This window comes from Heteronotia binoei, chromosome 1, assembly GCF_032191835.1.
Source record: "Heteronotia binoei isolate CCM8104 ecotype False Entrance Well chromosome 1, APGP_CSIRO_Hbin_v1, whole genome shotgun sequence".
In the NCBI taxonomy this organism is placed as follows: Eukaryota; Metazoa; Chordata; class Lepidosauria; order Squamata; family Gekkonidae; genus Heteronotia; species Heteronotia binoei.
The window spans coordinates 25,017,003-25,043,333 of record NC_083223.1 but is presented as its reverse complement, the minus strand read 5'-3'; the positions used below and the strand labels follow the sequence as shown (position 1 = coordinate 25,043,333).

The 26,331-nt window shown below is 44.3% G+C and overlaps 1 protein-coding gene across 1 annotated transcript; it reads left to right on the top strand.

Moving 5' to 3' along the window:
• The first annotated feature begins 10,201 nt into the window (after positions 1-10,201).
• On the top strand, positions 10,202-21,509 carry BMP2 (bone morphogenetic protein 2). The gene is made up of 3 exons (XM_060232655.1): positions 10,202-10,347; positions 12,742-13,097; positions 19,764-21,509. The coding sequence occupies exons 2-3, from the start codon at positions 12,752-12,754 to the stop codon at positions 20,606-20,608; spliced, it is 1,191 nt and encodes a 396-aa protein (XP_060088638.1). The 5' UTR covers positions 10,202-10,347; positions 12,742-12,751; the 3' UTR covers positions 20,609-21,509.
• Positions 21,510-26,331: the final 4,822 nt, after the last annotated feature.

Sequence of the window (26,331 nt, the reverse complement as noted above, 5' to 3'; positions counted from 1 at the left end):
CAGTTTGGATGAAAAGCCACTGCTTTTCTAAAATCTTTGTAGGATAATTGTTGGATCTCTTTGGGTTGCACAGGTGTTCCTGAGCAGAGAACTACAATATCCCAGTTCTAGCATACTTGTTTTCCATACAGGTACACATAGGAGTTTAACATTCCACAAGCAGCAATAATTTAAAAAGAAGACACAAGAAAGCAAGGAAACTATTTCTACAAAGTCTCATGCTTAGCTTTACAGAAAGCAGTAAAAACTGGCCTAGCACAGACTGGATTCTATAAAAATAATGTCTCGGTTCTTGTTTGTAAGATCAGCCAACTTCATTTTTTTTTTAAGCCTAGATACATTTCATTTATTGACAGTGGTCATGGTGGGACAGAAAGCTACAGAAACGAGTATGAAAGCCAGAATTCCTACATTTGCAATTCAAATGCTGCTCTAGAGGGTTAGTTTGCTGTAGAAAATGCAAACATACACATAACAAGAAGAGTCTCAAACTTTTGTGAGAAATGTGTGTGTTAAGTGCTGTCAAATCACTTCTGACTTATGGCAACCCTATGTATTAACATTCTCCAAAACATCTGGTCATTCCTAAAGCTTGCAAACTGAGCTGTATCTTCCTTGACTGGGTCAAACCATCTCATGTTGGCTCTTCCCCTTTTCCTGCTGTCTTCAACTTTCCCTAGCATTATCATCTTTTCCAGTGATTCTTGTCTTCTCATTATGTAACCAAAATACATAATGTCTATATATTTATTCATTTTAGTTTATCCGTTTTAGAGAGACTTCAGGCTTGATTTAGTCTTTGTTGTTGTTGTTCAGTCGCACAGTCGAGTCCAACTCTTTGCGACCCCATGGATAAAGTCACACCAGGCCGTCCTGTCTTCCACCATCCTCCGAAGTCTGCTCAAATTTGTGTGTGTTACATCAGCAACACTGTCCAGCCATCTCATCTTTTGCCATCCCCTTCTTTTGTCTTCTGTCTTTCCTAGCATCAGGATCTTCTCCAGGGAGTGCTCCCTTCTCATTTGGTGGCCAAAGTATTTGAGCTTCAGCATCTGACCTTCCAGGGAACAGTCAGGCTGGACTTCTTGCTGTCCAAGGGACTCTCAAGATTCTTCTCCAGCACCACATCTCAAAAGCATCTATTCTTCTGCGCTCGGCCTTCTTTATGGTCCAGCTCTCACAGTCATACATTACTACTGGGAATACCATCACTTTGACTATACTGACTTTTGTATGTTAGCCATAGCTGTCCTCCCAAGGAGCAAACGTCTTTTAATTTCATGGCTACAGTCACCATCTGCAGTAATCTTGGATCCCAGAAATGTGAAGTCTGTCACTACTTCCATGTCTTCCCCTTCTATTTGCCAAGGTGTGATGCCATGATCTTAGTTTTTTTGATGTTGAGTTTCAAGCCTACTTTTGTGCTCTCCTCTTTCACCCTCAAGAGGTTCTTTAGGTCCTCCTCACTTTCTGCCATTAGAGTAGGGTCATCTGCATATCTGAGGTTGTTGATGTTTCTTTCGGAAATCTTAATTCCGGCTTGTGCTTCATCCAGGCCAGCATTCTACATGATGTACTCTGCATATAAATTAAATAAGCAGGGTGACAATATACATCCTTGTCGAACTCCTTTTCCTATTCTAAACCAGTTGTTCCATATCCTGTTCTGACAGTTGCTTCTTGACCCTTATACAGGTTTCTCAGGAGACATGTGAGGTGGTCTGGTTCACCCATCTCTTTAAGGACTTGCCACAGTTTGTTGTGATCCACACAATCAAAGGCTTTAGCATAGTCAATGAAGCAGAAATAGACTTTTTCTGATACTCTCGTGCTTTCTCCATAATCCATCAAATGTTGGCAATTTGATCTTTAGTTCCTCTACCTCTCCGAAACCCAGCTTGAACTTCTGGTAGTTCCCGATCGACATACTGCTGAAGCTTAGCTTGTAGGATCTTTAACATGACCTTGCTGGCATGTGAAATCAGTGCAATGGTGCGATAGTTTGCCATTACCCTTCTTTGGGATTGGAATATAATGATTTAGTCTAGGACTCACTTTTTTGTCTTTTTGGTGGTCCATGGTATCCATAAAACTCTCCTCCAACACCACATTTCAAAGGAATCCACTTTCTTCCTGTCAACTCTCTTCATTGTCAACAACATAGTTTGCTGCCATAGCCAACAACAAAGTGGTGATCTGACAGTGGCCTCTAGACCACAAAGGCCTATGTTACAAGAAAGGTGTTAGTTTTTATAGGGCCACAAGAGTCCCATTTGTTTGTGGTTTATGGTAATATATCCATTTCTGCATACAGATGTTGGATTATTTGGCTGAAACATTATAAGGATGGTGGGGAGGGGGTAAGAGAGGAGAAGTCTCTATGCTTTCTGGAAGCTTCCTAGAGACACCAGACTGCCCACTGCTGGAAATGGAATGTTTTGCCAGGCCTCTTGCTGATGCTCTCCATTGCCTGCCCACCACTCTGAATGACAGTAGTGTGGGAGGGGGAGGGGAAAATTACTGACCAGTGTTCCCTCTAAGCTGAGTTAGTGTGAGATAGTTCACAGATTTTTAGCCTCCAGCTCACACATTTTTGTCTTAGCTCAGGAAGGATGACCCCAGAGCACACTAATTTATGCAGTAGCTCACAACTTTAATGCCAGTAGCTCACAACTTTAATACAAAAGTAGAATTTTTAACACGAAGTAGAATTTTTTGCTCACAAAACTTTGCAGCTCAGAGGGAACACTGCTGCCAACCTCTATGCTGGTCTGTAGCTAGGAGTCACAATAGGCCTCTCTAGGAATCATTGGAAATGGCATTTCCTAGATACCCTTGTCACATCAGGATTGTGTCTTGAAGTGACATCACCAACATCACAAGTCTCCCAGGGTGCTAACGGATAAGGTATCTCTGGGAAAACTGTTGGTTGATGAAATAGGTTTTGCACCCAAGTGATCAAACAGACAAATAGTTTTAAATAATAGAAACTTTTTTCTTTTGGTGTAGACTTTGTGGAGCTACTACAAATGACTACTGCTATGTACTAAAATTTCATCTACATTTTAACTGTGCTGTATAATATGCAAATCTGATAGATTTGTACTTCTTATCTGGTCTTTAACTGTTATAATAAAACTCAGACTCAAGTCCCCCATATCCCCATCCCCCAACCCTAATTCTGAAGACATTTTGGTCCAACCCGGTAGGGCAGAGTCTTCAAACCATAGGTCAGAACCCCCTGGTGGGTTGCCGAGCACCTACATCTTGCTGAATCACAAGGCCCTGCATAACCACCATATTTCATCTGCTTTTTAAAAAGAACTGCTGTTTGTGCACATGCCTAAAAAGTTAGGGGGCTGTGTGACTTGAGTATATGCTCATAATTCTGAAGAAGTGTAAGTGCACGTGAAAGCTTATGCCCCAAATTAAATTTTGTTTGTCTTAAAGGTGCCACTGGACTCAAATTTTGTTGGTCTTGAGCCTTGTCTGATAGGGAAAGCTACAAAAGCCATAACTCACATATCCATTGAAATGCTGTTGATGCTGTTTACCTCTATTTCAGTAAAGCTTTTTACAAGGTTCCCCGTGATGTTCTGATGAGTGAACTAGAGGTCTGTGGACTGGACTCCAGGATACTTTGGTGGATAGGGAACTGGTTGGAGAACCGCACTCAAAAGAGTAGTTGTCAGTGACATTACATCTGAATGGAGGAAGGTGCCCAGTAGGATGTTACAGGGCTCAGTTTTGGGCCTGATACTTCTCAATATTTTTATGAATGATCTGGATGAGGGTGTGGAGGGGCTACTCATTAAATTAGCAGGTGACACCAAATTGGGAGGAGCAGCAAACACACCAGAAGACAGAGAGAGAATTCAGTGAGATCTGAACATGTTGGAAAAGTGGGGAGAAGTGAACAAGATGCAATTTAACAAGGATAGGTGCTGAGTTCTACACCTGGGATGCGACTGCTTCGCCCACTTCTCTTATCGTTATTGGTTTATTCAAAATTTTCTGTTGTTCCTCTGTAAATTTGGTAAGATTATTCTGTTTAGGGTACTCTTCTAGATCTTCATTTGGGACTTGTTTATTTTCATATAGCTTTTTATAGAATTGTTCCACGATTTGGCCTATCTCCTTCCTTTTAAATTTCTCATTATTATTTTCATCCCTCAATACCGTTATTATTAATTTTTTTTTTTTTGCATTTTCCTTTCTCGATCTATATGCTAGCCATCTTCCCGGTTTGTTGGCATGTTCAAAATAATTTTGCCTGGCAAATTTCAACTTTTCCTCCACTTCCACAAGTAGTGAATTCAACAGAAGTGAACAAGATGCAATTTAACAAGGATGGGTGCTGAGTTCTATACCTGGGTAACAGATATGAGGAACATGCCTACTGGATGGGGGATACACTTCCAGATAGCAGTGTGTGTGTGAACAAGATCTTGGGATTTGGGTGGACTGTAAGTTAAATATGAGCAGCCAATTTGATGCAGTGACAAAAAAAGGCAAATGCCATCTTGGGGTGTATCAACAGAAGCATAACTTCCAGATTACAAAATGTCATAGCCAGGGCCAGACCTAGACTGTTTGGCACCCTATGCAAGGCTAACTACCCCCCCCCCCAAAAAAAAAATAACTGATTAGTTTTCAAAAACAGATGAATTGTGGGGAAAATGAAAAACACAAAACTTGAACTTGCTCCTTGACTTGGATAGGCCAGGCAAGCTTGATCTTGTCAGATCTCAGAAGCTGAGCAGGGCAGACTCTAGCAAGTACTTGGATGGGAGACCTCCTTGAGATAACAAAGTTGGGAGGGCAGGCTTGAGCAAGTCAATCCAGTCTCTGCCTAATAAACATCACAAATCTATCCAGGATAGATAGACTGGGAAATGAAACAATAAATAAAAAACAAAAGATACTTTCCCACATAAAACCAGGACATGTACCTGGGCTGACACTGTAAAAACTACATCAAACTGTAATATAATCTAATAATAACAAAATAAAATAAATAACAGTAATATAATGTAATATAATGTCCCAGAAGCAGGGGTAGAATTCTAGCAGGAGCTCCTTTGCATTTTTGGCCACACACCCCTGATGTAGCCAATCCTCCAAGAGCTTACAAAAAAAGAGCCTTGTGAGCTCTTGGAGGATTGACTACATCAGGGGTGTGTGGCCTAATATGCAAAGAAGTTCCTGCTAGAATTTCACCCCTGCCCAGAAGGCACCTATTTTGATCTCCCCTTCCCATTCAATAGTCACCCTAACTTTATCTATTCCTGTCTTCAGCTTTCTGCATTCAATCCAGTCTCTGCCTAATAAGACTCTCCATCCAAAAGCAGTTGTCTATTTTGTCCTGCATTGTCTTAATGTTGTTCATTACAATGAAAATCAGTGGAGAAGTCCTCATACTTGTCCCTTAACTCTCTTCTGCTCCTGGTTTGGGAATATATATATTGGCCACTGTGTGATAGAGTGTTGGATTGGATGGGCCATTGGCCTGATCCAACATGGCTTCTCTTATGTTCTTATCTAAGTTATTGTATGAAAATCTTTAGATTGTGACTGTGTCACATCCACAACATGGGGAAATGATTATGGAAGCAGAGCAGCTTTTCACATGAGTAGCTTACAATTTTGAAGCTTCACAATCACAACTGATGTACTGTTTCCATGTGCACAGAAGTGAGATGAAAGTGAGCGGAAAGGTTTATTCAAGTGTTGAAAGTGAATTGTCTGGGCCTGGCTCCCAAAACTTGCTAATTGGGATTTTCTTTCCCACTGATGTGTTCTGACACATTTCCACCACAGGAGGGCAGCCATTTCTAAAAGAAAAGGGGGGAAAAATCTTGCATCACTGAAAAGCACTGTGGAACAACTGAGAGCCAGGGGTCAAATCCCACATGAAGAAGCAAACTTTTTAGAGCCCTGGCCCTTTCATGTTCTGTGACCCCCCCCCCCCCCAAACACACATACATGGAACTTTCCCAACCATAAATACTATTTATAAAGTTGGACACTTGGTAGAGATACCAATGAAACCTGGACTCTCTCTTGTGCTGTTCCTTCTATATAATGATTACCCACTCTAACAGCTGTTCCCAAACCAGGAGCAGAAGAAAGTTAAGGGGCAAGTATGAGGACTTCTCCACTGATTTTCATTGTAATGAACAACATTAAGACAATGCAGGTCAAAAGAGACAACTGCTTTTGGATGGAGAGTCTTTTGCCATAGAAAGCTACAAGGAAGGTAGCGACCTGTGTTTTAAATGTGCATTGCCTCCTTCACCAAAGCCCATTGCAGGTGGATTATACCATAAGATAAATTTTAATAAATTAATAAGAAAGCAGGAGAACGGTCACCTGAATTCAGACTGCATCTGACATATTTTTTTTAAATGGCATCTACCCAGCGTTCATTGAAATGCCAAGCTGATCTCTTGCAAACCTCAACAACTCTCTTTTTTTGTGTGCGCTAAGATTCTCTCAGCAGGTTAGATCAACCATGAAGGGTAAAAGCCCCATCAATGGGAAAGTTCATAGTACTTTGCCCTCTCTGCAGGTACTGCCAAAGTTACTACCACTGCGTAGTTCTTTAGAGGTCTACCAGTGAAATCCAGCTGGACTGTGATTTCTGCAAGTGGCAGAGTGAGAAAAGAGGCAACGTTATAGGAGAGACCCTGATAGGAAAGATGGTCCAACAGCATTCTTCAGAGGTGGATTAAAATTTAATCCAGATTCTCTATCCACTGGACAGTTTTGATGGAGCCCAATTTGTTCTTTTTTGCCAGTCTGGAAAATGGGAATAATAAAAACTGTGGATGGGAATGGTCAATAGCTTCACATAGTAAAATGCTACATATTGAGGATTATTAACTAGTGTGGCTCTTATTCTCCATTTCAGCTACAGAAGCTTTATTTTGGAGTAATGCCCCCATCACTTGCTTGGTGAGATCCACAACACAACAGTTTCACTTATACACCATTTTTGAAACTGTGCAACTTCTGAGACGGCAACTATATTGATGGAGTGCTGGTTTCTATTCATGAGTACCATTTCTACTCAATGAGTACAGCTAGGTTGTCTGAACATACAAAGCTCTCTGCATCTGACACTTTAGAGAAACCGGATTTCTCCACTGTGTACAATGAAACTAGGCAGTGGAAATCATTGGATTCCTTCAGACAATCCAGTTCCATTTATTTCAGGTAAAAGGCAGTAGCTCCAGTAAAGCATTTAAATTCCCCTCTCAGCCACATAGCTTGTTGGACAGCCATTAGCAGACCAACCACAACTATTTTTTATGTTCTTCGGTATTTACACCCTGCTTTCCTCCCCAATGGGGGATCCAAAGCAGTTTACAACACTGTTCTCCATTTTATCATCACAACAACAATCCTGTGAGGCGAGTTGGGCTGAGAGTGCCCAAGGTCACCCAGCAAGCTTCTGAAGCAGAGTGGCGATTCAGACTTGCCTCTCCCCTACTCTAGTCTGGCAGTCTGACCACTACGTTATTCTGCCGCTCTTTCCAAGCTTAACCTGCCTCACAATGCTGTGGGATGGCCCCTTGGACAGAACAGGGCAGAAATGCCCAAGGGAGGGTTGCTTGAAGCTGCAGGACACTGGAGGGTGTTGGTTGGGACCACATTTCAAATTCTAGGGTCTTCTGAATAAGGTGCTTGGGAGGCTGTTCTCAACATCATCCCAATTCTGTGGTGAATATAATTGGTGCATGATCCCATCCCATGCACAGGTGCAAGATCCTATCCTTTTCTGGGAACGGATTCTTTCCAAGTGTCCTGATTCTCCCTCCTCCTTGGAACTTCTTCACACCTCTGAAGCCACCAAACAATTCAATCCTACCGCATGGAGCTAATTCGAATTGCACAGGCAGAACCTGCAAATTACTTTCCCTTAGGGACCAGAGTCCCCATAATGTTCAGAATTCCACTGGTCTGAACTTAACTTTCTTTCTTTCTTTCTTTCTTTCTTTCTTTCTTTCTTTCTTTCTTTCTTTCTTTCTTTCTTTCTTTCTTTCTTTCTTTCTTTCTTTCTTTCTTTCTTTCTTTCTTTCTTCCTTCCTTCCTTCCTTCCTTCCTTCCTTCCGACAGTATGGTCCTCCGAGGGGAAACTCTTGATTGGAGAAGAGAATAGCCTTTTAAAAATAAATAAATTTCCCTGGGCCATGTCCTCCCTTTCCAATGCCAGCAGTACCCCTCGGAGAGAGATCCCAACACACCTATGTAACAACGGAGGAGAAACTTGGATCGGACAGACGGCCTAGTGGTGGGATGGAAAAAAGGGCCCAGGAAAGCGGGGGAGGGGGCTCTTAATTGGATCCCCCCGCCCGCCAAACTCGCCCTCCATCTCCTTTTCAGCCAGGCCTTGGATTCAGCGGAGCTCAGAGGAGCACAGCTCCTGAACCTTTCTGAGGTTTCCCCTCCCCCTCCCCACCTTGTCCATTGAATAGTAGGTGCAGCTGCATAACAATCCCTGGAGGAGCTCCACCACCTATTTCCCTACAAAACGACCCCTGTTTTCAGCCGCCAAACGGCAGACGGACCGGCCCCCACCCCTTCCGAATCGCCACATCGCGAAGCCCGTCTCAAAACTTCGCTCTGACTTGGACGTGGGGGCGGGGGAGAGAATTCATCTTGGATTCTGCTCAGAATTACAGCTGACAAAAGGATTCCCAGCATGACATTCTCACTTCGCACCTCCTGCCACAGCCGCGCTCCTGCTGCTTCAGGGATGGGGGCTCTCAGCGCGGGGGCAGGAGTCTGCAGGGGGAGTGGAGTGCAGGAGAATGCATCGCGTCTTCTCTTGCCCTCGCGCAGCACTCCCTTGGAACAAGCGATGCCCCCCTCCCCCCTTTAAATATCTGCTCTGGGGCTGCGGCGGATTAGACGAGGCATCGCCGCCCGTCTCTCTTCTCTCCCGGGCGGCCCAAGAGCGAGATGGATTGGAAACGGGGACGGGGGGGGGGGGAGAAAAAGTTCTCGAGGGCTGGAGCTTTGGCAACTGCCGGGGCTCCTCCTCCTCGCTCGCTCTCGCCTCCTGACTCGCTCTCGCCGCCTTCTCCCTCCCTGCCAGCGTTACTGATCCTAATCCGGAAAGTTTAGGGGGGAGAGCGAGAGAGACAGAAGCGCGCGCGCTAAATACCCCTCGGCGGCCGGGCAGGCTGGCTGGCGGGGTGGGGGAGAGGGAGGCGAAAGGGGGCGGCGTTCCCTTTAAAAGCCGCCCCGCCGTGCCTCTTTTCCAGCAGCAGCAGCAGCCGCCGCCGCCGCCTCTTCGCCTTCTCCTTCTTGCTTGGCTCCCGGTTCCCAGCCAGGCCGCCCTGTGATTGGCGCGCCCGCCTCAAGCCCCCGGAGTCGTGACATCAGCAGGCAGCGGAGCAACAAAAAGCACCGCGGGGTGAGGCTCGCCGCGGAAGGCAGCAGCAGCAGCAGCGGCACCTCGAAGCCCCTCGCTCGCCTGGGCGGACACACCGCAGCGGGGCTTGGCGCGCCCCTTCGCCGCTCGCCGAGGAAGCCGGGCTGCTCTTCTCAGCGCCGCCGCTCGCCCGCCCGCCCGCCCGCAGGACCCGAGTGCGGCAGCCGGCGGAGGGAAGGGAAGGGAAGGGAAGCGCCACCCAGGCTGGCGGGGCCCGAGGAGAGCCGGCGGCGGCGGCCTCGGACTGCGCTTCCCCGCCGCGCCCGCTGATGCCCACAGCCGTCGCCCTCGGCAGGATTCCCAGCGGGCGGCTCTCGGCCAGGGGGCACCGCGGCGGCCAGCGGCCCCCGAGCGCGGGGAAGGGGTCGACTCCGGCCGCGGCAGCGCCTGGGCCACTGCCCCGCGGCGCGCTTTCTCCGCCGGCGGCGGCGCCGGGCATGGTGGCGAGGCAGAGGACGCCGGCCGCGCCTCGGGGGCCCCCCGCTTGTGGCTCCGGGCGGCGCCCTTCCCGCCGACAGTGAGATGCGGCAGGCAGCAGCCAGCGCCGCCGCCGCCGCCGCCGCTTCCTCGTCCGCCTTGCGCGCAGGTTGAGCCTGGAGAGGGATGGTGCCTTCGCCGAGGAGCCCTGCGCTGCTGCGGCCCAGCACCTAAGGAGGCGGACGGAGCCGAGCCCAGCGCCTTCTCCAGCCGCCGCGCGATCCCCGAGGACTTGCCGCCTCTTCGCCTCGACCCTCTGCCCCCAGCCCCGGCCACCTCCTGCCCACGGGCCGGACGGCTGGCGCTACATCCGCTTGGCACCTCCCTTCGTCGGCCGGGCGGGTTTCCATGTGGAAGTGGACTCGATGGACGTGCCCGTGTGTGCTGCTGCTGCTGCTGCTTCTTAGGCGATCGGCGGGACCCTAAAGGTAGCTCGAAGGAGAAGCGGGGGGACGGGGGGGGGGCTCCTGTCGGAGTCGGCAGAGAGGGGAGGGGGGCCACTCTTCAGGCACCTTCCAACCCCCGGCACTTGCCCTCCTTCCCCGCTTCCAACTAAACTAACGACGCCTCTTCCAACTCCCAGAGAGCCACTTGTTAGGGTACCTCAAAGGAGCCGTCCTCGATTTCAAAGGGAAGCACGGCTCGTCCCAGCATCCCCATCTGGATGGCATCGTGCCCACTTGAGGAACCAGATACATGAAATGTAGCCCTTCTCCCCCCCCCCCCCCCCGGCCTGGTGACAAGATACGGAGCAGCTCCCCTTTGGCAGACTGGGCTGGGATGCCCCCCCCCCCCCCCACTGGTGGCCTCTGCCCCACCACCAGACTGTGCCCCGGCATCCTCTGTGATCATGCTGAAGGGGCGGGAGAGCACAATTCGCTTCCTTGCTGTCTGTGAAAAATACTGCCGCTTCCAGTAGAGTAGCGTGCTCGGTGAGGTTGGCCCTACCTGCGAGACTGAAGTTGCTTTAGCCGGATTTTCCACTTCATATTACAAGCTGGTAGGATCCTCCTCCCCTTTTAACTACTCTGCTGCTGTTGGAATACTGCGGTTCTAAGAGCTCCTTGCTCTTTCCCCCTCCCCCCCCCCTGCCTATCTTCACATTTGGTGTGTGTTTTTCTTCCTTCTTTCCTCTCTCATGCTTCTTGAGCTCAGAGGCCCTTTTTGGCACACAAGTTTTGTACATTTCTCCCTCCCTCAATTTTATCACCGGCATGTAACCCCCTCCTTCATACCACTGAATAGCATATAAACAGTTCTGCCAGATTGTTTACTGGCTTAAAAAGAAGCAAAGGGAGAGAAACATTTTGGCATTTACTTTGTAGAGAAACAATATCATTGAAAAATGTGCCTTGGAGTATTCTTTTGTGAACTCCTGCAGTTAAAAATGAGGCACTGGGTTCGTGCTCTTTTTACTGGGTGGCACACGTGATAGTCCTGTTTCTACAGTATCAAAAACAAATCATTGAAATGAGGAGCAGCCCAGCTCTCCTTAATCTAGAGCAAGTTAAGGTTGTATGTATATAAAGAGGCTGGTAGACTAAGGAGAAGGATTCTGCCCACTTCACATACTCAAAAGACTAGAAGCAGTTCTGGTCTATGATCCACCCTGCAGTTTTTAAGTATGCCTAACAGTGTTGGGTTGTGGCCTCTGACTGATCATCAGTCTTTGAACTGTCAATAATTCACTATCTTGAGAAAAGCAGACTATACAGGCAGGAAATTTTTTTTTAAAAGAGTGGTATTTCAGAGCCTCTGGGAGAATCAGTAGGCTACAAAACTCAGCATATTGCTTCACAACCAAGACTGAAAGATGTTTCTGTCCAGTCAAAAACAGACACCTTTCCCCTTGCAAAGTCCTGCCCCAGAAACCGCCTCCTATAACTGCTTCTCATACATCTCCCTCCCACTATACACCCCCCCCCCATTTCCACGTAATCCTTATTTCTCCTCCCATTCTACCAGGGCATAGCAATCTTCTCTCCTTACAGCAAGCCAACAAATCTTTAAGATGCAGTCCCATGGCCTTGCTCCCAGAATGCACTGTTGCCTTGTTCCCAGTATGCATTTGGGGAGATTTTTTCCCTCAGTGAACGGCTGTACTTAAATGGGCCAGGAGCTACAGGGTACTTGGGCAGTTCTTGCCACTTATCAGTGTAGATTCCCCCCCCCCCACTCCTTACATCATGAAGTGAGTTGTGGTATTGTTTTGCCCAAAGAAGGCAGAAGCCACTGTAGGTTTCCATCCGCCACCCTTTCTTCAAGGAATTCCAGGTGGTGTTTTTAGGTGAGCCGCCAAAATCTGGCTTACTGATGGTGTGGCAGCGGCAGAATATTTTGGATGTTTGTCTCCTCTGAACATTCCCATTTCATGAGGATACTGCTTTGCTTAGTGATCACAAAATTGGCCAGGGTGGGGAGAAGGTTGAATGTTACTTGGACTATCTTCCTGAACATGTTACGTGAAGAGGGTGGATCAATGGAACTGTCTTTTCTTGGCTTACATCTTTGTTTTCAGCTGCAGACATTTCCTCTACAAGGCCTTTTTTTTGCTATTTATTTTAGCCACCATCACCTACCTGCACAGCTTTTATAACATGGATATCTATCCATGACACCTGTGTGAAAACAAGAACATTCCCACTGAAGTCAGGACTCCTTTTCATATTGGTGACTTTTGGGGAAAGGAAAGTTTGGGAAAGAATCAGTTTGAGATCTTGGCCCTATAAAAATCTTGAACATTGGGTTTCACTGTAGATATGTCTGACCGCCACCATTTTGTCCTAACTCGCCCTCTTTTGATTTTGCCCTTGTTTGTACAGGTTGCTGACCATGATTGCCGGGACCCATTCTCTTCTAGCACTGCTGCTTTATCAGGTGTTGTTGGGTGGCTCAGCCAGCCTCATCCCAGAGGTGGGCGACCGGAGAAGGTTCAGTGGCGATTTGATCCAGGCTGCTCCGCTGCAACTCTCAGAAGAGATCCTGCGTGAATTTGAGCTGCGCCTCCTAAATATGTTTGGTCTTAAGCGGCGGCCCATGCCAAGCAGGAACGCCATCATCCCTCCCTATATGTTGGAGCTCTACCACCTGCACACTAGCCAGAAGCCAAGCTCCATGGACTACAACCTGGAGAGAGCTACCAGTAGAGCCAACACTGTCCGAAGCTTCCACCATGAAGGTAAGGATGAACGATGCCTTGGCTGGAATGGAAATCAACCCATGTGCTTGCAACATGCCAATCTGAATTCAAGGGTTTCACCAAGATGTTTCACACTTGTGGATTTACTCGTTTTGGTATTCATTGATGGCTGTGCTTGCTATTTAAGTATTTGTGCACATTTCTTATTATGCCAACTTTGTTGCTCCTAGTTGCCTGGCTAATAGGTAATGCTTGGGCCCCACTGCAGAGTAAATCTTACATTTTTTTGACAAGATCAAAAGTTCCTCTATCATTCGAAAACTAATGGCCCAAACCCATCCATGTTGACTTGGAATTGGTTTAGCCAAGTGTTCTTTCCAATCTGTAAGGCTTCTGATACGAAACAGTATTTTGAATGGGAACCTTTCAATCCAATCCCCTAAGATAATATCTGAAGTGGAAGAGTCATGAGTGAAGATGGAGTTGACTCTAGAATGAAATCAAATTCTGTTGGCACAGAGGATTAGAAATCATGAGAAATCTTGGCACATAGTAATAATTAAAGAACTATGAAACTCAGTGCACCCTCCCACTAAGCTGCGAGTCTTCATGCAAATAGGAAAAGGAGTTATAAGCATTATTTTAGCCTGTGGTCTTGACAGCTAACAAACCCCAAGCATCACTTATTTTCAGTTGGCTTAAAACCCTGATTTTTAAAAATAATCATATTCTCACGACGTAATACTTTTATGAAATTTTGTTCTGGCAGTTATATTGCAGTAAGATGAAAGAATCCACTTTCCCTGCCTCTGCATTATTGTGTGTTTCATTGTACTGCATTGTGGGTGGTCACAATTTAAAGGTGTATGGGATCAGTTCTTGCTCAAGGTGTTAAGTATACAGCATTTTATGAAACACCTTTGAAACAAAAATGAGGAAGGATACAAGAGAAGTCATTTTACTTCCTCTCAATAGCTAGTAATCTTAGTTTTTAATAGTTAATTTTTATTACAACTTTAAATATATATATATATATTTCTAAAACCTCTGAGTGCACACTGTGCAATATACATTATTTTGAAGTCACCTGGATTACTCCACAGCAACAGAAAGCAGGTTTATTATTTTTATTAAATGCACATTTTCTGTACAAATTATGAGTTCTCACCATTAATTTCCATTTTTTAAAAAAGAAGCCAAATTCCAAGAAAAGTCTTTCTAATTTACAGTTGACTATAGGGTCACTTGGAAGGTTTTCTAATCCCTATCTAATCCCCGTGAGACATCAATTTAACAATCAATTGCATTGTTTCCCCTGAGACTCTTGTCTTCTCTTTAAATCTAGTTTTAGCATAGTGTTGAGGTAAGCCCTTCAGAAAGCAAGGCTGATAACTTTCTGGAGCAGCTGTGTGCACCTGGGGTTTTAGGTCACCCAAATTAGAAGCCACAGGCAAATACATACTTAACCAGTGATGAGCAGCATGCTATTCAGATCCACTGTTGCCGCTTATCTGTGAAGTTTTGGAATAAGGCTGTATTTCCTAAATTCCAAGGCATTTTGCCTGAAATTTTATGGAAAACACTCCTGTCAAAGCTCCTTAAACTTGAACAAACTTGTCCCTGGTACAAAGCGCTTGCTCTTTATTTTGCAAATGCTTTTGGTTGCCCAGCACCTCAGTCAAATGTATGATCACAAAGTTTCTGCGTTTTCACTACACTATTCTCCTCCCCTTTGACAGTATTAGTAAGCACAGAAGTTGCTCTGAAACCACAGGACTTTCCAGAGCACAGGAGCAGGTTCTGGGTAATGCTGTTAACCATTTGTAACCTATGCATATCTAGCTGTTTCTTGATCTGTTTATATCTCATAACGCAGCTACTTTAATCAGAAACAGAAAAGTAGGCAGAAGGCATGCCCTGTTTTTTTTTTTCTGCAGAAAGATCTCAAGGATTTCAGAGTTTCAGCCTTGGTGTTTTCATTATTGGCGCATTTGTAGTCTTCTAAAAAGGGGGGGGGAGGGAGATACAGACAATAGGATAAAGCTAGGAACACCAAGGAAAAAAGCGCATTTTGCTTTCTTTGTTTAATTAAGTTGATGTAGAAGCAACAGTCTGAACACTGAATATACTAACTAATAGTAAGTCTTAATGAGGCAAGAGATTAGTGGTGTAATTGAATCTTGTACTGTGGTTTATGCTGCTTTGTGTATATATATGAAAGTAAGGAACAGGAGAACACACCGCACATAGTTCATTTGTGCCAAAACACCTCTTAACATACATCTGTGAGGCTGAAGGCTGCTAAGTATTTCGGTTGGCTTAATTATAGCACTCATGGCGCAATCCCATGTGGAGTAAATGCAGCCCAGGCCCTGCTTGAAATCAGTGGGGCTTAGATTGGAGCAGCTCTGCATAGGATTGCACTGTCAGTCAATCTAATGCCAACAAAAGAGCTCCTTCATGTTCTATTATGGCGGATTTGATTATTTGTCTAAAGTCCTCGTAATCATTAGAATTAAACCCTTTTAGGAATGCCTTCAGCATCTTGTTCTGCCAACATAGAACTAAAGTCCTATGGTGCCCGAAGACCCCTTTCAGCTGGGGCTTTATAGCCACCTTTAGCCACCCTGTCTTGGGTTGAACCAGCATTGAACAGGCTTGTTAAAGCTGTGCCCTTTAAAAAAAAAACAGCAACAAAAAGACGTGGTTGAGTGACAGTTTATCATGATCAGGATTTAAGTTGTGTGTCACACCGAGGATTCTATTGGTAACCTGCCCTTCATACAAGGAGCTAAGAATGGTGTATGTTTAGGTCTGTACTCTCAACATATCTGTGTGAGAGGTTAGACTGAAAACAAGTGAGATTCAAGACTCAGGAAGGATTTGAATCCAGGTCTGCAGAGTTCAGCTCCAGTGATGTATCTATAGTTGTGGTCTCTCAGGGTGAACTTTAAGCACAGCAGCCAGTTCACCTGAAAGATGCAAGAGGACTCCATTAATTAATTTAGCAATTAAAAGGAATTGTTTTTCTCCCCATGGGAGTTTACACCAAAATAGATTACATCATCTCCCCGCCCCCCATGTTATCATCGGAACTACCACTTCTTGAAGTAGGCCAAGATGAAAGAGAGGGACTAAGCCCATATCACCTAATGATCTTCCATGGCAGAGTCGGGATTCAAACCTGTGTCAGCCAGACCCTAGTCCAGTACTCTTAAAGCTGTGCCATGCTGGCTCTCAAATACTAACTTATTATTGGCTGTTGAGAGCAGAAATGGCAACATGTTTTGTCATTGTTTTAACATACTGTCTGAGCCTTTATACTAGGGTTGCCAGGTTTGGGTTGAAAATACCTGGAGACTTTGTGGGTGGATCCAGGAGAGGGCAGGATTTGGGGAGGGGAGGGGCCTCAGCATGGTACAATGCCATAGAATCCACCCTTCAAAACAGCTGTGTTCTCCAGGGGAGCTGATCTCTGCCAGCTGGAGATCTGTTGTAAAAGCGAGAGATATTCAGGTCCCACCTGGAGGCTGGCAACCCCACTTTATAAAACTTTGCATTTAGGCATTATCTCCATTTAAGATTGAATAAAATCACCACACACACCACTAGGATGTTCACCTGGATGAGCACTCTCAGCTGACCCTACGTCTGCATGTGGTGCAAATGGAAGCAAATGGTTTTTAAAACAAGGCACAAGTAATCCACCAACACCACCCTGGAAGTCATATAGTCACAGCTACGGGGACGGGCACTGTTATATTAGCAAAGCCACTTGGATAGCAGCCAGTGTTGTGAAAATGTCTTGCGTGGCACCACAGTAGTGGAGAAGGTGTGACGTATAATAAAGTAGAATGGGAATATCGATGAACAGTGGAAAACACCTCATGCTCTTTCGTTACTGTGTGAGAAGAGAAAAAATACCAATTTCACTTGTTTTGATAGTGTTAAAAACCTGATTGACAAAAAAAAAATTGCTTTATGAAAAGTGCCCTTATTTAGATTTGAATGAGTACTTCTACCACATTGCCATCTACATCATATCACATTCAGGGATTTTAAGCCTACTGTGTTTAAGGGGGCCACTGAGAGATGAATGGTACTGAGGCCACTGAGAGATGAATAAAAATATCAAAGCAAAGTCCATGAAGACAGTATAGGAAATGAACACAAGCCAAAGTTGACACAGCCTGGCTGTAGCTTGTCATGGTGAACACTCCCTTGAAATTGGCTGGGCTTCTGTAACCTCACAGAAGCGTCAAGGAGGGGGAAGAGATGGGAAAACGCAGAGGGAAGGCTTGGATGAGAGCGGGAAAGGCATGATAGCAAAAGCAGGGAAGGAGGGGGCTGGGTTTAGGCAGTTCTAAAGAGGTAGAGAGGCAGGGCTTCTTTTGTAGCAGGAGCTCCTTTGCATATTAGGCCACACACCCCTGATGTAGCCAGTCCTCTAAGACCTTACAGTAGGCTTACTGAGAACCTTGTAAGCTCTTGGAGGGTTGGCTACATCAGTGGTGTGTGGCCTAATATGGAAATGAGTTCCTGCTACAAAAAAGCCTAGGGTGTAGGAGTTAGAAAGGGCTGGAAATCATGGGAAAGGATGTGGGTACATAGTGATAAAAATATAACTTTGAACATGCTGTCTATTGGGTGGGATTTTTAAAAGGATGCTTCCAGAGTTATTTAGTGGGAGGTAGCTCATCATGCACAGGTAGGTAAGCAGTTCTGGGGTAGATGGGAATACAGAAGTAAAGCACGCTGAATTTTGTAGTAAGCCGATTACAGGTAATGTTTGTCAACTGCCACTGGTTCCATCCTTCCTTTAATGCTACTTAATTACTATGCACCTAAATGCAAGTTCCTCTTTAGATTGACATGATAGAAGGACAGGGAGGCTAGGAAATTAGGCATCCTTCAGACACAGGAGGACAAGGAGAAGTGTGAATTATGGCTGGCTTTCACAGAGTGACACTAGCAGTAACTGTTATGACTGTAATCCTAAACTCATTCTCTTGGCATCTCAGTAGAACCCATGAGACTTCCAAATAAATACACTAGCTAGTCGGTATGGCGGTTCAGTTCATTCATTCACAGTGTGCCTAAATTTAAACACAGCTAGTAAGATTTTATGCATGCACTCTTAAAACATATAGTGTGTTTTGGGGTGAATTTCTTATATTCAGCCTAATTTACAATGTACATTGTAATTTACAAAATAGCCCTATGAGGAGCTGCTCCAATCTAAGTCCATGGAAATTGAAATCGATAGGCTTAGACTGTAGCAACTCGGCAAAAGTTTGCACTAGAATAAAGTTAGAGTTCATTGGCGCCTTTAAGACCAACTTTTTGTTCAGGGGATGAGCTTTTGTGTGCAACACAATTCTTCAGATACAATGTAGTGGAAGAAAACCATTCAAACTACATTTTATCTGAAGAAGTGTTGGTCTTAAGGGTGCTACTGGACTCTAAGATGCAGTTTCAAGGGTTGGTTCAGATTATTTGCCCCTTGGGACTACCGTATGTATTGCATTAAAAGATGTGTGATTAAGATACATGGGCTTGGATCCACTGCAAATCTTTGTTTATAGACTGGAGTGGAGTGGAACTGCCTCACCCACTCCCTCCAGCCCCAAAGAACCCCTGAAATGCTGCTTTATGAGGAACAGGGGAGCCCAAGGAACAGCATGATGAAGGTTGAGGGGGAAATCGGTACAAATCATCTTTTCCTGCAGAAGGTTACCACAGGGTCCAAGCCATTATTTTGGATGTGTGTGAAGTTCCATTAAGTCACTTCTCTGACTCACGGCGACCCTATGAATTAACATTCGCCAAAATGCTGTGTCATTAACAGCCTTGCAAACTGAAGGCTGTGGCATCCTTGACGGGAGTTTTTTTTTTGTAGGAAAAGCCCAGCAGGAACTCATTTGCATATCAGGCTACACACCCCCGATGCCAAGCCAGCCGGAACTGTGATCCTGTGCGTTCCTGCTCAAAAAAATAGAAAAAGCCCTGTGTCTTCCTGCTTTCCTACTGCCATCAACTTTTCTTAGCATTATCGTCTTGTCCAGTGACTCTGGTCTTCTAGAAATGTGACTGCCGTGTGATGGCTTCAGTTTAGTTGTTTTAGCTTCTAGGGAGAGTTCAGGCTTGATTTGATTTTGAGCCCACTTGTTTTGTCTTTCTGGTAGTCCGTTGTGTCCATACAGCTCTCCTCTAACCCCAATCTCAATTTTTATTTTGCATAGGGAGTTTAAAAATTGCAAAACCCGTCATGTGTGAAACTTCTGGAAGAGGTCTTAATTGAGCAACATAAAAGCAATAGCAAAGTGCTTTAAGAATTCAGAGAAATGCAGTCACTTTTTAATTACTCTCAATGAGCCCATGCTAACCAGTATACATTTTTTCTTTAATGCCATTGAATTCCACAGCAGTGCCTCATATTTCATTATGACCCCTTGGAATTCTCAGATCCAAAGACATGACAGTGAATGAAGCACTATAACATTGTGTTTCATACACTGGCTGAAATGTTTAAAAAGACAAGATAATCCTTTTTTTGTTGTTGCGGTTGGTATCTTCAAATCCCTAAAGTATGCATGTGTTGGCTTATGGTTATGTTAATTTGAAAGGAGCCTTTAATGCAGCAGTTCAATTTTTTAATTATTTATCTAAGTTACTGATTGTATTTTGCTTCGCCCTCCCCCTCAGAAACTCTAGAAGAGCTTCCAGAAAGAAATGGGAGGACATCTCGACGTTTCTTCTTCAACTTGACATCTGTCCCAAGTGGGGAGTTTATCACTTCAGCTGAGCTTCAGGTTTTTCGGCAACACCTCAAAGATGCCTTTGAAACCAACAGTAGCTCTTACCATCGTATTAATATTTATGAAATCATCAAGCTGGAGAGCGAGGCCTCCCAGGACCCTGTCACGAGACTTCTGGACACCCGCTTGGTGCACCACAATGACAGCAAATGGGAAACTTTTGATGTCACGCCTGCTATCATGAGGTGGATTGCACACAGGCAGCCTAATCATGGGTTTGTGATAGAAGTGGTCCATTTGGACAATGAGAGCAGCGTCTCCAAGAGACATGTCAGGATCAGCCGGTCTTTGCATCAGGACGATGCTAGCTGGTCTCAGGTTAGGCCGCTACTAGTAACCTTTGGGCATGATGGAAAGGGGCAGCCTCTCCATACGCGAGAGAAGCGCCAAGTGAAACACAAACAACGCAAACGCCTTAAATCCAATTGTAAAAGGCATCCGTTATATGTGGACTTCAATGATGTTGGGTGGAATGACTGGATAGTGGCCCCACCTGGTTACAGTGCCTTCTACTGCCACGGAGAATGTCCCTTTCCTCTGGCAGATCATCTGAACTCCACCAACCATGCCATTGTTCAGACTCTGGTCAATTCAGTGAATTCCAAAATTCCCAAAGCTTGCTGTGTGCCGACGGAACTGAGCGCCATCTCTATGCTCTACCTTGATGAGAATGAAAAAGTGGTACTCAAGAACTATCAAGATATGGTTGTGGAGGGCTGTGGTTGTCGCTGATGTGGCAGCAGCAGCAAAAAAAAAGACAAATACAAAAGAAATAACTTGACACTTTAATATTTTCCCAATGAAGACTTTATTTATGTTATGAAATGGAGAATTAAACATAACTATTTTGGAAAAAAAAATCTATTTATGTCTACAGAAAAGTGAGGAAAAATATTTTAATCAGAGAATTATTCCTTTAAAAAGATTTTTAAACATTATTTTAGTTGTACATTTTATATGGGTTTAACCCCCTCCTCTTCCCCTTCCCCCCCTCAGCACATGAAGTATAAAGGTCAGATTCTTATTTTGTATTTATTTACTATTATAACCACTTTTTAGAAAAAAAATAGCTAATTTGTATTTATATGTATAACCAATGGAAAAAAGCAGAAGAAAAAAAATATAGGGTTTGTACATAATTTAAAAAACAAACAAATGGTAGCTGTTGTGTGTATTTAAGTTGGAAAATGTGTACATGGAAGGGTTACTGTGGCAAAGGTGCGGGACGCGTCTTACTTTCTGCAGTTCTACTGTTTTAGGGGTCACAAGTGTAAGTCCAATGAAAAGTGGCTAATCCACCCTGCTGACTCTAAGATTATATTGTACAATTCTCAGGAATGCTGCAGGGTGGGCTGCCCAGTCCATGAGAAACTGGCACCCTCCCCTCTTGATGAGGGGAGTGTTTGGATAAGAACCAGGCTTTGCTGAGCAAGGAGAAATAATGGCTGGTTCCTCATGAAGGTGTGATGTGACCACCAACTGGGCTGCTAGAAACTTCTCTCCTTCCCCGCCCCCCCCTTTCTATCTCAACCACATCTACAGAAAAGCAAAATATTTTCATGCTGTTCCTCCCATTTTAAGTAGTTCATCCATTGTCCTGGCCAAATATTAAATAAAAATACCAGATTTCTTCAGGGTTTTTTTTTTTAAAAACTTATTTATGTTCACTTTTCCTAACAGGGGTGAGAACAGATTCTTTTACACCACCACCACCCCTTCCCTGTGGCTACTTTGCAACAGCAGAAGGGTGTACAAACTCAGATTCCATGGATCCTTGCTTTAAAACAAGAGTTTAGAGAAAAGGGAGGTGGCTTGTGGAACACAGCAGTGTGTACAAACCCACCTGCTGCTGCCTTGGCAACATCATCCAGATGTGAGGGTGGAGAGGAGTTACTAGAGCACCATCCCTGAAATAACTTATCTCCCACATCTGTAAAACCTGTAGAGAGATTTTTTTAAAAAGTTCATGTAGGCTGCAAAATTGGGAGTCAGCTTGTTTCCACTAAAGGAGGGAGTTCTTGCTTTCATACAAAATGATGTATCATAACTCAGATTTTAAAAGAGTTTGTTTTTGCAAAATATTTCTTACTTCTGCTGGAAAATAGCAGGCATGATTAAAATGAAAGTAAAAGGGCTCAGGATGATCCATCTAGTCCAATGTCCTGTGTCCTACAAGCAGGGCCTGAATGCAATAATCATTCACCCATGTTTTCTTCAAAGTTGGCAGTGAGATATAGTACCGTTGGACATGGAGGTTTCATTTAAACATCATTGCCAATACAGTCAGTTAAAGATTTTTCAATGTAGCAATGGCTGAACTTGTAGACAAAAATGTGTGTGTACAGCACAGGGTGCATAAGCCAGTTCAAGGGCAACATCATTTATTTGTGCAGTATGGAGCTCAGAAGCCCCGCCCCCTCAGGTTAAGTCTGCCCTTGCAGTTTCAAATTACCTTGCTTGCCATGATACAGTCTCAGAACCTACTACACAAATGTACTTGTATGTACATGCTATGTTATGAACTTCAGTCTGATGGCCTGAAACCATTGATGTGCAAGTGGAAATATAAACAGACTTAGTTCTATATGTACATGCTATGTCATGGGTACAAATGTGAACATCAAATTATGAGCTGTGTACCCATGTTTTGCTGCCTGTGAGCTTAGAGAAATAGCTATTGTAACTCTTGCATAAGTAGATACACAAAATACCATATGGTATTTGCTAACTTCAGTCCAATGGCCTGAAACCAGTGATGCGCAAGTGGAAACATAAACAGACGTAGTTCTATATGTGCAAAATCTTGTGCAACATCTAGTGCTTTCCTTCCTACATATTATAGTGCCCAGATATTAGTTGCACAACATCTTTGTGCAATTGGAGATAAAAATGTTTGACTTAAAGCAAGTGGCTACTTCAGACTTTCTTGTGTTTCTGCTTTGCACAGAGTTGCGTCGGAGCCACACAAGCTAACAGCACATTACCTGTAGGATAACAAACAAAGGCATATAGGCATAGTTTGTGCCAGAGTTGAGAATTCTAGCAGGGCTTGAAAGAAGAAGATAAGCCACAGAATATTAATAGAAATATCAGTAATACATGCTGAATTCCAAGGAGATGTCAGCTTACTCCAACAATGCCATTCCCCACAATCCTGAAATTACATTGTTCGGAATATTTTTAGTTGGTTCACTGACCATTGGGTGTCCAATGGACCACATTCATATTTTATTTAAAGGAACATCCCTACAGATTTTACAGCTTGGTTTCTCCAAAATTAAGGAGTCTGTTAGTATAAACTTGTGTCGCTTGATGCCAAAAACCAAACTAGCAAGTGTAAATGAGAATTTTTGCAACACTTCCTCCTTTTAAAAAGTTTTTAATCTCTATACATTCAAGTGAACCAATGCTCTTTTTTCCCCCAAGTGAGCCAATGATCTTTCAAATGTTTTCTGATTAATTTTAAACATTTACCTCTGAACATTTTGACATTAAGATAGTAGCCCTTGTATTTTCATGCTGCTAACAATCTATAATATAAGGAGATTGGTTTTCAACACAGAACTTTTATCTGAAATGGTTATGTTTGCTACACAAATACAACAAAGTTTTCTTTTAAAATTACTTTTATGAGGTTGATAAGATTTCCCCTCTTCATGTTCAACAAGGTTACGCGACATCTTGGCTTTTCTTTGTTCCTTGCCAGCAAACATCCCCAATCCCAGCAGATATCAAAACTGACAACCTTTCATGTATCCACTTCTAAGGGCTTTTATTGTCCACTCCTGGTGACATTTTTTTCTCCTGCTTAGATTGACCATTAACATGAGGAACAGGTTCTCTGATACCTTTTCTGTGAATCGGGATTCCAAATCACCACATCACTGCAAAGTGGCTATTAAGAAAAGTTTTATGATGGGGTGTTAAAAAATCACCATCGAGGTGAGGGCTGCCTCAGTGTTCAATTTGGACAGATGCATATATGTCATTCTGAATAGAAAATAATTCATTAAGTGGTTGATTGCATCTGCCCACAGAATGTCCTGAATTCTCTACAGCTGGGCAGATGTCAGGTGAGGGGGGGGCCAGATGGACAAGAGGTTTGTGCATGGAAAAGTCTCCATGGGCTGGCTGCTAAAGTGAAGGCTCCACAAATCCCTATGCTGGACTGAAAGAATGACAATAAGACAGTGGAAAGTGTGAGGTAAAAGCTGCTGAAGGCAAACAGAATGATTTCAGACAGCTTTTGAAGTGGACTTTAAATTTTTATGTCTTCACACTCTAAATTTTCCAGCCTGCTTAACAGAACTCATAAAGTTTCTTTTAAGCACAATGACTGAAAGACACAGCTAAACTACCCCATCATTTAGAGGCAAGGTGGCATAGCGGGTAGAGAGCCTGTACCAATTATACCTAAATTTTCTCCCCAGTGGGACACAAAGTAACTTATAGTATTCTCTTGTCCTCTGGTCCTCAGAAACCACTCTGTGAGTTATTATTATTAGTTTACTTCTATTCCGCCCCTCCCCCCTTTTGGGGGGCTCAGAGCAGAGTACAACAATTTAAATTAAAATCACAATAAAATCATAATAAAAACAAGTTCAACATTCAGTAAGTACAGTAAGTAAGTTCAGCAAAATGATATGAAGCAAGATAGTATAGCTCCACAATACGGTGATGCAGCAAGGCGTAAGGGGAGGCCAACCAATCTAATAGATGGATGCCCACTGCCTCATCCAAAGACCTGGCAGAACAGCTCTGTTTTACAAGCCCTACTAAAGGCCAGTAAGCCAGGTAGGGCCCAAATCTCCATTGGGAGCTGATTCCACCGGGTCGGGGCCAGGACCGAAAAAGTCCTGGCCCTGGTAGAGGCAAGATGGGCATCCTTTGGGCCGGGGACTGTCAGAAGATCCTGGGAGGCTGAACGAAGCGACCTCTGGGGCATATATGGAAGGAGATGGTCCCGTAGATATGTTGGTCCCAGGCCAAGTAAGGCTTTAAAAGTCAAAACTAACACCTTGGAACGGATCCGGTACTCGATAGGCAGCCAGTGCAGGTCACGGAGCGCCGGCCGTATGCTCACCCATATAGGTGATGCAGTCAGCAGACGAGCTGCCGCATTCTGCACCTGTTGCAGTTTCTGCAGTTAGGTTGGGCTGAGAGTGTCTGACCAGCCAGAGGTCACCTAACAAGCATCCATGGCAAAGTGGAAATCTGAACCTGGTTCTCTCAGATCTTTAGTCCAGCACTCTAACTACTGCACCATACTTGTTCAACTTTGGTAATGGCTTCTTCTCAGGTCAAGATGGTAAGAACCTTGGGAGACCTGTGATTGGATCCTTCTATCACATTTAAAATTGTACTTGTTTAGATTATTTATATCCTTTTTTCAGTGGGGGCTCAACAGTCAGCTTACAATATCACTCCGCTGTCCTCAATTTTATCCTCAAACCTCATTGTGAGGTTGGTTTGAGGGAATAAACCCTGCACCTCCAGCAGCAGGGTTCTGTCAACTGTGTGTATGCTCAATGGCCATAATATCCCTTCTTTGTAAACGGAGGCCTTCCTAGCTAGCATTTGTGAGGTGTGGATACACTAACCAGCACTTCCGTCATGGCATCCTGCTCTGCCACCCCATTTTGCCACATGCCTTTCATTTATAAAGTCATTGCTGAGGCCTGGAGATATAATCTGCTTGGTTATTGCCAGCATTTTTTTTAAAATAAAAAGACAACAACAGCTGATCCAGACTCCTTATTCTCAGGCTGCACTTGAAAAAGATTAATTACAAGAGATCAGGTGTTTTTGGTAAAACAAACAAGGAACCCCCAACTCTAAATTGTTAGGAAGCGGCTAATTGCTAGTTCTGCTGTTCGACGTTTGAACCTAACCAAACATTCTTTCAGTTGAAGTAAAAAAAACCCGTTGTTCTCTAATGCCCATTATATATATATATATATATATTTTTTTTTTTTAAAAAAGGTCCATATATAGTTACTGCAGAGTTTCAAGGGCTGTTTTATACTTCCTGACAGTGTAGGTCTGGCTTAATGGTTTGTTTTTATTGCTGAAGAGTGTAAACCTTTCTTCAGCCAATGTGTGGAAAGTCGACTCCCATCCTGCATTACACACATTTCTCATTACTCACTCACAGCTTTCCCCTTTCCTGCTACCTTTGCTTCAGCACTCCTTTGCATTGCTGGATAAGATGAGCACAAGATGGATAACGGAGGGGCTGTGGCTTAGTGCCAGGAGTACAAAGAGTGACTGGCACAAGATCACCCAGGGAACTTCCGCAGCAGTGAGGATTTAAACCTGGAGCTCTTCAGGGTCTAGTCTGATACTCTCAACCTTACGTTATGCAGGCTTTTTGCCTTGCTGCCTTTCTACCGCAGCATGAATGGAGATGCCCTCCATGATTTGTACTGGGAAGCTGCATCTATTTCAGGGTTACT